General features: G+C 38.5%; 1 protein-coding gene and 1 long non-coding RNA gene across 7 annotated transcripts in view; one reads left to right on the forward strand and one right to left on the reverse strand.

Moving 5' to 3' along the window:
* togaram1 (TOG array regulator of axonemal microtubules 1) overlaps positions 1-12,812 on the forward strand; it is a 172,834-nt gene that overhangs the window by 93,465 nt on the left and 66,557 nt on the right. For all 4 annotated transcript variants that reach the window (XM_087989728.1, XM_087989729.1, XM_087989727.1 and 1 more), the window contains exon 3: positions 8,717-8,854. In XM_087989728.1, coding sequence (XP_087845854.1) covers positions 8,717-8,854 — 138 coding nt within the window. The remainder of the gene's footprint in view (positions 1-8,716; positions 8,855-12,812) is intronic.
* Positions 1-12,812, reverse strand: part of LOC122553488 (uncharacterized) — a 114,126-nt gene that overhangs the window by 16,368 nt on the left and 84,946 nt on the right. The window lies entirely within an intron of this gene.

Genomic DNA, 12,812 nt, shown 5'->3' on the forward strand with positions numbered 1-12,812 from the left:
CATATGTGAGTTGGTTGCAGCACTGGTGATAAGAGGTGATTCTTTCATGGTCTGGAATCCCACTCTAACATTGCATTTGTACTATATGGCTATTTATAAAACTCATAGAAATATAAATGTTCCAAAGTGCTTCATACCCAATGAAGTAATCTGTTGTAACATGGGCAAACAAAACAACCACTTTGCAGAAAAATTGAGATTAATTTCTACAAGAATGTAGATTGATCAGCTAGTAAAAACAGGTTGTGGTACCTCATTAAAGAATTTTAAAGTCATAAAGTCGTCATCCTATAGATTTACTGGCATAATACCAGGATAAGACTCTGGACTTAAGACAACTGTCTTCAGTAGAGCAGACAAGGTTGAGGAATTTCTTTAGAATATGAGAAGTTTTGAAATGAAATGTGGGAAGAATTTGTCCACTGGCTGATAATTCAGGGATAGTGAGGTCTATCAATTTAGCACTGGTTCAGATTGAAGACAAGTTTAGGAGAAATTTCTTTATATGAAGGGTTGTTGGAACATGGAATGCTTTGTCAGGGGGAATAGTTAAGGCAGAGACCCCTGAATATTTAAGGGAAATTTAGATTATTATTTAGAAATCTAGAAAGTTTTCTGCGTAGAATAGACATCCACGTCCATTTGCTCCAAAAAGAGCTACTTTCCAGTTCTTAATCTGTAGTCCTTTAGATTGGAACATGTGAAACAAAGAAAGGTGAAAATTATACTTGAGATGAGAACAGTAGAATAATTTTAAGTTTGTTCTTATAAAAAACTGTTCTGGACATGATGTGTCAAATGGCTTCCTTCTGTTTTGTAAACTCATATGATCTATATTGGTCACTCCAATTTTTCATGTTTTCTCTCCACAGTTTATGACAGTAAAAGGGGTGACTTTTTTTATTATTCTATGTTATTACCCTATTAACAGGTGACGATGCAGGCAATCTGTTCTCGATCTCTTTAAATCCATAGTTACATTTTTCTGAGATCAAAACAGAAAACATTCTCAAAAACAAAACGTTCAAGGTGATCATGGTTTTGACAATTAGGATAGTAACTTCTGGAAATTGAGTACTGAAAAAATATGCACAGAAACCATTCACAGAAAAACCCTCCTCTCCTTAAACTAGTCCTGTCCTGCAGCATTGCAAGCAAACAAGGTGTCTGCCATTTTTATCCAACTGGTTAATGAGGACTTTCCAGTACGCAGGACATAAGTATATTATTCAATCTATTAAGTCTCTTCTGTTATTTAGTGAGGTCATGATAGAAAAAGTGTGAGATGAGAAGTTTTCATCTTTCTTATTCCAATAATATGTCACTACTATTCATAATACACTCTTACACCATTCTCAAACTTCCTTATTATATACAGCTCACTTCCATAGTTTGAACTGATAGCAAAACTATGGAAGTTTGAACTGATAGCAAAACTATCGATTTTGAAAGGGAAAGCTATAACTCAACAAAATTGCTGGCAAAGTACTATCCTAATTATTTTTGTTGTAAAGGCTGTTTTCACCTACAAAAATTAGTGATGATTTAATAAAAAAAACACACCTTCTATACTGTCTAGTGTCAAATCAGTACTTTCTATGCCTTGCATAAGTCACTTAATTGTGGTCTGCTCATTTGGTTGGGAATACATCACAACAATCAGTAGATGTATGATTGCCTACCTTTGTAGCATGATTTGTGAGGTTTTGTTTTTGAAAGTTCTTGAAGATACTTAAGAAAAGATCAGGAAATGTACTGAAGCAGGAATGTCATGAAAGGCTAGTGGTGGAATAGTTAGAAGTAAGAGATGTCAGATGTTATTGACACGTAAATGAGAGCAGTTCCTAAAGGCATGATTTGTGGTGCTGCAGGACAAGTTATTTTCCTCAACTTGAGGAATTTTTCAACCCTGTGTTGTCAGATTTCCCTGATGATCAGTTGATTGAAAGAGATAGGGAAAGACTGAATGCTGATGATCTGCAAATTCAAGTGAATAAGGCTACTAGAAGGTGTGCAGGGAATAAGTATTGTGGCTGATAATAGTTAAGATTTTCTGTAATAGAAGAAAAATCAATATATAGCCTCTTAAAATGTTGTTATATTCGAAACAATATACAAATATCAGAAGTTATTAGGCAGGTAACTGAGGTGTCAGTGGGGGTGCACTTTGGGGCTAGCGACCATATTTCTATTTGATGTAAAATAGAGATGGAAAAGGATAGACTAGATCTAAAAGTTGAAGTTCTAAATTGGAGAAAGTCCAATTTTGACAGTATTAGGCAAGAATTTTCAAAAGCTGATTGGGGGCACATGTTTGCAGATAAATGGACGGCTGGAAAATGGGAAGCCTTCGAAATGAGATAACGAGAATCCAGAGAAAGTATATTCCTGTTAGGGTGAAAGGAAAGGCTGGTAGGTATAGGGAATGCTGGATGACTCAAGAATTTGAGAGTTTGGTTAAGAACAAGAAGGAAGCATATGTCAGGTATAGACAGGATAGGTCGAGTGAATATAAAGGCAGTAGGAGTATACTTGAAAGGGAGATCAGGAGGCAAAAAGGGGACATGAGATAGCTTTGGCAAACAGAATTAAGGAGAATCCAAAGGGTTTTTACAAATATATTAAGGACAAAAGGATAACTAGGGAGAGAATAGGGCCCGTCAAGGATCAGCAAGGCCGCCTTTGTGTAGAGCCGCAGAAAATGGGGGAAATACTAAACTAGTGTTTTGCATCAGTATTTACTGTGGAAAAGCACATGTAAGATATAGAATGTAGGGAAATGTCCATATTGCAGAGGAGGAAGTGCTGGATGTCTTGAAACACATAAAGGTGGATAAATCCCCAGGACCTGATCAGGTGTACCCGAGAACTCTGTGGGAAGCTAGAGGAGTGATTGCTGGACCTCTTGCTGAGATATTTGTATCATCAATAGTCACAGGTGAGGTGCCGGAAGACTGGAGGTTGGCTAATGCGGTGCCACTGTTTAGGAAGTGTGGTAGGGACAAGCCAGGGAACTATAGACCAGAGAGTCTGATGTTGGTGGTGGGCAAGTTGTTGGAGGGGATCCTGAGGGATAGGATGTACATGTATTTGGAAAGGCAAGGACTAATTAGGGATAGTCAACATGGCTTTGTGCATGGGAAATCATGTCTCACAAACTTGATTGAGGTTTTTGAAGAAGTAACAAAGAGGATTGATGAGGGCAGAGCGGTAGATGTGATCTATATGGACTTCAATAAAGCGTTCGACAAGATTCCCCATGGGAGTCTGGTTAGCAAGGTTAGATCTCATGGAATACAGGGAGAAGTAGCTATTTGGATACAGAACTGGCTCAAAGATAGAAGACAGAGGGTGGTGGTGGAGGATTGTTTTTCAGACTGGATGCCTGTGATCAGTGAAGTGCCTCAAGGATCGGTGCTGGGTCCTCTGCTTTTGTCATTTATATATATGATTTGGATATGAGTGTAAGAGGTATAGTTAGTAAGTTTGCAGATGACACCACAATTGGAGCAAAGAAGGTTACCTCAGATTACAACAGGATCTTGATCAGATGGGCCAATGGGCTGAGAGGTGGCAGATCGAGTTTAATTCAGATAAATGCGAGGTGCTGCATTTTGGGAAAGCAAATCTTAGCAGGACTTATATACATAATGGTAAGGTCCTAGGGAGCGTTGCTGAACAAAGAGACTTTGGATTACAGGTTCATAGCTCATTGAAAGTGGAATTGCAAGTAGATAGGATAGTGAAGAAGGCGTTTGGTATGCTTTCATTTATTGGTCAGAGCATTAAGTTTAGGAGTTGCAAGGTCATGTTGCGGCTGTACAGGACATTGGTTAGGCCACTGTTGGAATATTGCGTGCAGTTCTGGTCTCCTTCTATCGGAAAGATATTGTGAAACTTGAAAGGGTTCAGAAAAGATTAACGAGGATGTTGCCAGGGTTGGAGGATTTAAGCTATAGGGAGAGGCTGAACCGGTTGGGGCTATTTTCCCTGGAGCGTCGGAGGCTGAGGGGTGACCTTATAGAGGTTTACAAAATTATGAGGGGCATGGATGGGATAAATAGACAAAGTGGGTGGGGGAATCCAGAACTAGAGGGCATAGGTTTAGGGTGAGAGGGGAAAGATATAAAAGAGACCTAAGGGGCAACGTTTTCACACAGAGGGTAATACATGTATAGAATAAGCTTCCAGAGGAAGTGTTGGAGGCTGGTACAATTGTAACATTTAAAAGGCATTTGGATGGGTATATGAACAGGAGGGGTTTAGAGGGATATGGGCTGGGTGCTGGCAGGTGGGACTAGATTGGGTCGGGATATCTAGTCAGCATGGACGAGTTGGATCGAAGGGTCTATTTCCATGCTGTACATCTCTATGACTCTGAGCGCAAGGTCTAAAATCCATTTTTCTTGAAAGGAATCTCAATGGAAAATACTGTATCCAGATTTGAGATGCACGGACAACTGAATTATTGTAAATTGTATTTTTCCTTGAATGCGAATGAACTGTTCTGATTTGCTAAAGTTAATTGCAAATTAAATTAAAACCTTTCTTCGATTGGGCATTGTCCAATGAAAGTAGACTTGATATTTGTTACCGTAAGCATATCAAATCATCACAGTAGAAAAGAATTATATGCTCCATTGACAGTAACAGCATGGATATCTGGGCAAGACCTGGCTTGATTTTTGTGGCTGTATATTGTCTGAAGATGGATTTACCCTGTGACTAAATGGGTGAGGATCCATAGTAAGTTGAACTCCAGTAGTCATAGTTAGCTTTAACTTTAATATGCAGGATTAGCTAAAGTAGTTTGAAAGTACAATTATGTGGATTTTAATTGTGCAATATAATTCTGAACAAGTGTCACCATGTTGTCAGTTGTTATCAGTATGTGTTTGTTGAAGCATGGATTAATTTTAAGGCATCACTAATTTATTAAAAAATATTTTCTGGAGTCCGTGTTAGGATTCAGTGGATGCAGTGCAAACAAATATTTATGTTTTGATTACATTATATGTTATACATAAGGTAGTAGAAATGCAGAACATTTAATTTAGTCCATTTTAGACAAATGTCAAGTCCCTCAGACCTGAATTGTTTTTTAGTTAACTCATGCCTAATCTATCCATCTCTGCTGGACATTGATGTCTCTCCCATGGAAATTATGAAGAGCACCAGATTTCTTGGCATACATCTGGCGGAGAATCTCTCGTGGACCCTCAACACCAGCTCCATAGCCAAGAAAGCCCAGCAGCATCTCTACTTCCTGCGCAGGCTGAGGAAAGCCCAACTCCCACCTCTCATCCTCACCACATTCTATAGAGAGTTCATTGACAGTACCCTGAGCTGCCTGGTTCGGGAATTGCACCATCCCGTTTCATAAGACCCTACAATGGATAGTGTGGACAGCTGAGAAGATCATCAGGATCTCTCTTCTCTCCATTACAGACATTTACTCCACATGCTACATCCGAAAGGCTAAGAGCATTGTGGAAGACCCCACACACCCCTCACTCAAATGCTTCTCCTTCCTACCATCTGGCAGAAGTTACCGGAGCATACAGTCTTTCATGGCTAGACTGTGCAACAGTTTCTTCCTCCAAGCCATCAGGCTCCTTAACACAGTATAATCGGACTCTTTCCCATCTGAAATTCTTTTGTTTTGCTGCTAGTTACACTGTAACTTGCATGTTTTGTACTATTTATGCACTTTATGCTGTGTACGATTGTGTAGTTTGTGCTGCCCATGTAGCACCCTCGGTACTGGAGGAACACTGTCTCGTTTTTACTGTATCAGTTGTACATGGTAGAAATGACAAATCAAAGCTACTATACTCTACTTCAGCTTAATTTACGCACCTTTGACGGCTGTTCTTTGATACCCTTTCCAAAAGCAAATTTCAACAATCTTAGGCTTCAAAGTTTCAATTGATCCACTGCCCTACAGTCTTTTGAGGAAGCAATTCAATATCATTATTACTCTATGTGTGAAAAGGTTGTTTCTAATTGCAGTCATAAATAGCCTGCTGCTAATTTTAGGATGATGTTCCCTTGATTCCATTCTCTTTTTCCACCCCAGCCTTTAAAGGAAATAGTTTCGTCCACCCAATCATTTGAATGATTTAAGTCAATCTAAGCACCTTGATTAGATCAATCCAAAACTGACAAAATCAAAGCAAGGAACTCATTCTCTCAGCTGAGCCTTGAGGCCCTGATGTTCTGATATATACACACCCAGAACCAGACACAGAATAATACAGGGTCTGATATCAACTTTTTGGTACTAAAGCATTGCTTTCTAATCTTTCAGTTTTAACTTCCTTGAGATGAAGGCCAACATAAGGTTGGTTACAGAGATCATATTTTAAAATTTACTTCCAAAAGTTCTTTTTAAAAATTCATTTTTAAACAGAATTTGATTGTAGTTGGCCTTGCACAAATGAGGATTCTAGTTTTATATGTGAAAATCTTTCCTTTCTCAGATCCTGTAAGGTACAAGAGAAACTTAATTAATTTATCATTAAAATAGTGACAGTTGAATAAAGTTTGCGTTGTTCAATGTTAGAGTTTAGAAACAAAATTATTAATTTCAGGATTTGGAGGTGCTGGTGTTAAACTGCGTGGACAGTTAAAAATCACACAGCACCAGATTATAGTCCAACAGATTTATTTGGAAGCACTAGCCTTCAAAGCGCTGTTTCTTCATCAGGTGGTTGTGGAGCAGAATTATAAGACATAATTAATAGCAACAGGATTGCAGTGTCATGGAATGTAATATTAAACAAATTTAGCTTGAGTCTTTCATCTTTTAGAATGATCATGTCAGTTTCAGTTCCTTCATGTGTAAATCCCAGAACTTTTTTAAAGTTACTTTCTCAAGATAGCTTTAACAATAGGTGCCATCTCAGCTCAGATAATGCATTGAAGGTGTGAGGTTAAAGTCTGTCTCCCAATGTTAGGTTAGACTGATTTTATTTCTAAAGTGGGATTTGCAGAATCTTACATGGATTTATGCAATTTTTGAGCAAAATAAAATTTAATTCTCCAAGTACAAATTCACCCCACAAACTTATATGTGTGTGCGAGCAGGGGAGACCGAGTGAGTGTGTGCTTGTGGGGTGTGAGTATCTGTGAGAGAGTGTGTATATATGTGTGTGTGAGTGTAATGGGGTAGACGTCTGTGAGAGGGTGCGTGTGTGGGTGGTGTGTATGTAGTGAATGTATGTGTGAGTATATGAGAGAGAGGGTCTGCATGAGTGTGTGGGTCTGTAGGGGTGTGTGTGTGTGGGTCTGTAGGAGTGCGTGTGTGTGTGTGTAAGAGAGAGTGTATAGTGTAGTGGGGTCACCTGTGACTTGACATGAACCCAACATCCCGGTTGAGGCCATTCCCAAGGGTATCAAACTTGACTATCAGCCTCTGCTCGGCTACTTTGCATGGTTGCCTGTCCTGAAGTCCGCCTTGGAGCATGGTTACCTGAAGTTCCAAGGCCGACTGTCCCGGACTGCTGACACCGTGCAACAATCCCAGTCGGGGAACACTTCAGTGGTCCAGGACATTCATCCTCGTGGATATTCACACCCCCAAATACACACCCACATTCACACACTCACTCGGTCTCCCCTGCACGCACGCACACGCCTATAAGTTTGTGGGGTGAATTTGTGCTTTCAGAACTACATTTTACTTTGCGTGAAAACTGTATAAATTCATGTAAAATTCTGTAAATCCCACTTTAGAAACAGAATCAGTCTGACCTAACATTGGGACACAGACAGACTTTAACCTCGCACCTTCCATGCATTATCTGAGCTGAGATGGGGCCTATTGTTAAAGCTACCTCGAGAGTGTAACTTTAAAAAAGTTCTGGGATTTACATATAAAGGAACCGAAACTGACATTATCATTCTAAACAATGAAAGACTTAAGCTAAATTTGTTTAATATTACATTCCATGACATTACAATCCTGTTGCTATAAATTGTGTGTCTTACGATGCTGCTCCACAACCACCTGATGAAGGTGCAGCACTTTGAAGGCTAGTGCTTCCAAATAAACCTGTTGGACCATAACCTGGTGCTGTGTGATTACTAGTTTCAGGATGATTAGTTGGAAATCTGTTTGTTGAAATTTTTATTTCACTTATTTAGTTTGTGTGAGGTGGAAGCAATTGTTACAATGTTATCTTTCAGACTATGGTTTTTGGTATTTTCAAGATAGAGATTTATGTGAAAACGTATGGAATGGTGATCAAAACTTATGCTCACAGGGAATGTTTTTAAGTAATCCTGTCATACTTTTAGGCAAGGCTACCAACTAACTACCTGATTTGAAGAAAATGATATTCAAATACCAACTGACCTCCTGGTTATCTACTGTTCATCTGATTAAAACGAATGATCTTTAAAAAATAACTTTTGGAAGTAAATTTTAAAACATTTTGTGCAGGAGCTTTTAAAATTACAGGGTCTTTTGCTAGCATGATTTCTTAGCCAGGGAATGATGCTTTATTTAGGGGTGCTTTTTCTTTAGGTACTTTAAAAAAAGGTTCAATTTCAGAAAAAAAACATTTCTGTTGAATTAGGGATCCTCATTTGTAATTGTGGCAAATACAATGATTTAATCCAAAAAATTACAATCTTGCATTGAAAAAAACAGATGAATGTTAATGGTATTGATAAGCACAAAAAATCATATTACTTTCCTTTTTATTATTAGGATTTGGAGAACCACTTCATTCTCAACCTTTAAGCAGGAGAGTACCTTTTGCCTCCTCCAGATTGTTAAATACACAAAGTCACAGTGTGGATTCTGACCTGCAATTTTTAGGAAATGGAAAGTTATCACAAGACAAAGGTATGAACTATTTATTCAAGACTAATTAGCTTAAATTCCTTTAAACAGTTGTGATGCTATTACACTACCTTTAGTGTCTGACAAGCCAGTATCATTACCAGACGTTAATATGATGTTATAAACCACAACAACTAAGTTTTTACCGCCTGCTGGACTGGGTGTGTATAATGACTTTTGTCCATATTCTGGTTTCTTATTCTTGATAAAAATTCATGATTTAAGAAGCAATTAAATTCTAGATTGATTTTACTGTCTAATACTGAGGTAGTACCAAACTCTTTAATGTATTTTATGTTACACTAAGAAGTCTGAAGAAGTTTAGCAATAAAGCTCAGTGAGCTGTCAAGGGATTATATAGTTTTCAGTGTATTGTTTTGTTCCATTTCAGGTATAGTTCTATTTGCAAATAAGTATGCAAATGCATCATGATAGAAAAGGAAAGTAGCTAGTTTAAATTTAATTAGTAAAGAAATTAATAAAAAGGAAACACGCATTTATATAGTGTCTTTCACTACCCTAGGAAATTCTAAATGCTTTACAGTCAATGGTATATTTTTGAAATAAACTCACTTGTGGGAAAGGTGTCAAGCAATTCGCTCATTGCACATTGTCACAAATAGCAAAGTGGTAACGACCAGCTAACTTATTTTTGTAATGCTGCCTGTAGGAGAAATATTGGCTTGGAGATTGGGGATAATTTCCCTCCGCTTTTTGAAGTAATGCAGGAAATGAGGGTTAGGAAAGGAGATGTTTGCAATGGTTGGGGGAGAAGGCAAAGTAAGCAAATGCACGTATGTGGAGAAGGAAAGGAGGAAAGAAAAGAGGCACTGAAAATTGAGAGGTGAGGTGAGGAAAGAAAAGAGGCACTGAAAATTGAGAGGTGAGGTGAGGAGGCCTCACTGGGGGGAAGGGGCAGGAAAGGAGAAACATGCAAAATTTGGAGAGAGGAAAGGAGAAAACCATGAGGGGGATTGGAAGGAATGGAGGAGACTGCAAATAAGAGAGTTTTATACCTATCAGCAAAGGAATACTCAACTAACTGGAGACAGGAAAACCTAAAATTACTGAGGTCACAAATTCCTTGAAAATGCAAGTGTACTCACTAGTTAAAGCTCGCATAAGTCCAAGAGCTGTGGTCGAAAATGTGATGGAGGCTACTGTAATGAACACTGCTAATTGTTAAATTTAGATTTGACATGAGATTTAAGATGCAGTGAATAGGATATTTGCTGCCTGATTTAAAATGTTCCACTTCTATGCAAATACACTCAAAATGCATTAGCTGTGACCTTACCAGTCTGTGGAAAGTCAATTTATATTTGCGTAGGTATGTCTGTCAGTTATTTAGAATCTCATACAGCAAGAAGGAGGCCATTTGACCCATTGTTTTTGCAGCTCCCAAAAGAGCTTGTACCACTCTCTAGGCCTATCTCTGTAGTCCTCTAAATTCATCATTGTCAAATCAAAATCCAGCTCTCCTTTGAAACCTTGTATGGAATCTACCTCCACCACTCTCCCAGGCAGCACACTCCAAATTCTAACAACTCTCTGATTAAAGAAGTTTCTCCTAATCTCAATCCTAGCTCTCTTGCTGACTGTCTTGAAATTGTAAAGTCTAGTTACTGACATACCAACTAATGGATATCCTTCTTTGCCCTGTCAAAATTTTTCATAATTTGACATCTCAATAAAGTCATGTCCTTTCTTCTTTACTTCAAGGAGAACGCCCAATTTCTCTAATCTTTCTTTTTATTTAAAGTCACTCATTAATGTTATCATTCTAGTAAATCTCCTTTGCACTCTCTCCAGGGCTTTAACATCCTTTCTTCAATAAGATACCTGAAACCGAATACAGTACTGCAAATATGGTCTGACCAATGACTTGTAGAGGTATAGCATCACTTCCTTAGCTTTTAGACTCTCTGTCTCTATTTATAAGCTCAAGGATCCTATAAGGGCTTCTTAACAACTGTTTAACTTGTCTGGACAGAGAATCATGCACATCAATCCCGAGGTCCCTCTGTTCCTGCATTCCCCTCAAAGTTGTACTATTGAGCCTGTATTGTCTCTCTTACTTCTACCAAAATCTTTCATTTCTTCGCACTGAAATTTACTTGCCTGGTGTCTGCTCATTTGGTCAACTTGTCAATGTCTTTTTGAACGTGCTCAGAGTCATCTTCACATTCACTATTCTCCCTAGCTTAGTATCATTTGCAAATTTGCATCACCCATCTTCAAATAAACCCCCAAAAAATCAATCAACTCTTTTCCAATCTGAGAAATTCCCACCTATACCTGCCCTGTGTTCCCCCTTTTTTAGCCAGCTTCTAATCCATGCTACCAAGGACCCTTCAGTCCCAAACATTTCTCTTTTGCGAACCAAACTGCCATGTGGCATAGTTTCAATTGTTTCCTGAAAGTCCAAATACACAACATCCATTGAAACACCCTCATCCAGCCTATGTCACCTTGTCAAAGAACTCAAATTTGTCAGACATGATCTGCTATTAACAAGACCATGTTGACTGACTAGTATAACTTATTTTTCTCCACCTTATCCTGTATTATGGCCTCCATCAATTTTCCCACTATTGCTTCAAGCTGACAGACCTGTAGTTTCCTGGGTAATCCTTTGGTCCTTTCTGAAATAGTGTTGACCCATTTGCAACCTCCAGTTCTCTGGGACAAATCCTGTGTTCAGGGGGGCCTGGAAAATTTCCATCAACAGCTCTGCAACATGCTCCCTTACATTTTCAGCAATCTATGATGCATCCCATCCTGGTCTGGTAACTTTGCTATTTGGAGTTCTGTCAGCCTTTTTGTCACTTCTTTATCTATCACTGCTCAGTTGCTCAATACCCATGTTTTCAAACAGGCCATTGTCATCATTTTCTACTTTGGCAGTAACAAAAGCATTCATTTAGTACCTCTGCCATACCCTTTGCTTCAGTGAGCAGCTTACCCTGCTTATTCCTTATGGACACCACTCTATCCTTCACCAATCTTTCATTTTTAGCATGTTTAAAGAGCATTTTACTCAATTTTTTTGTGCAGCCTGCCATTCTTTCTGTATGCTTAGCCTTCCTTATTCTAGCTTTAGTCCCTCTCCTGCATATGAGATGCTCTTCCTGATTTCATTGCTATTTTTATTCCAGTATGCTTCATATACCTCCTTTTCCTTCCTTATTTTTCTCATCAGTATTTTTAATCATCCAGGATACTCTGGATTTGGATACTCTGGATTTATTTCTCATGGGTATATACCTAGCTTGTACTCTACACATCTCTCATTTGAAATTCTTCCATTTTTCATCCACTGTTTTATCCACCAAAATTTATTTCAAATCAAATTTGCCCTTTTCCAGTCAGGAATCTTAATCATTGACCAATTTTTATCCTTTTCTAACTTCATACTGAACCTTATTATACTATGATCTCTATTTCCCATATGTTCCCCCATTCTGACATTCTCCACTTGGCCTACCTTATTTCCTAGGACCACACCAAGCACAGTCCTGATTGGACTGGAAATATACTGTACGTGAAAGTTCTCTTATACACATTACAGGGATTTCTTCTTTTCCATGCCCTACCTTCTACCTTCTTCCCAGCCTACTCAAAGATAATTGAAATCATCAACAATCACAACCCTACTTTACTTTCCAATTTCCATAATCTACCTCCAAAGGATCTCTTCTGTTTCGTCCCCACTATATCATAAATACTCAGCAAGGTCACTGCTGCAGTCCTGTTTATTACCTCTAACCATACAGATTCTGATTCATGAGCTGTTCAAAGGCAATGATATTATCTTTGAACAAGACTTCCTCCCTTTTTACCCCCCTCCCCGTTTCTACAAAAAGCATTATATCTATTGACCATCATTCTCTGTTTCCTATCACTCAGCCAATTTTGTACTCATCTAGCTACTGACCATTTTAGAGCACAACCTATAATT

The sequence above is a fragment of the Chiloscyllium plagiosum genome, unplaced genomic scaffold (genome assembly GCF_037043375.1).
Source record: "Chiloscyllium plagiosum isolate Xiang-an unplaced genomic scaffold, Cpla_swu_hap1 HiC_scaffold_8, whole genome shotgun sequence".
Classification (NCBI taxonomy): Eukaryota; Metazoa; Chordata; class Chondrichthyes; order Orectolobiformes; family Hemiscylliidae; genus Chiloscyllium; species Chiloscyllium plagiosum.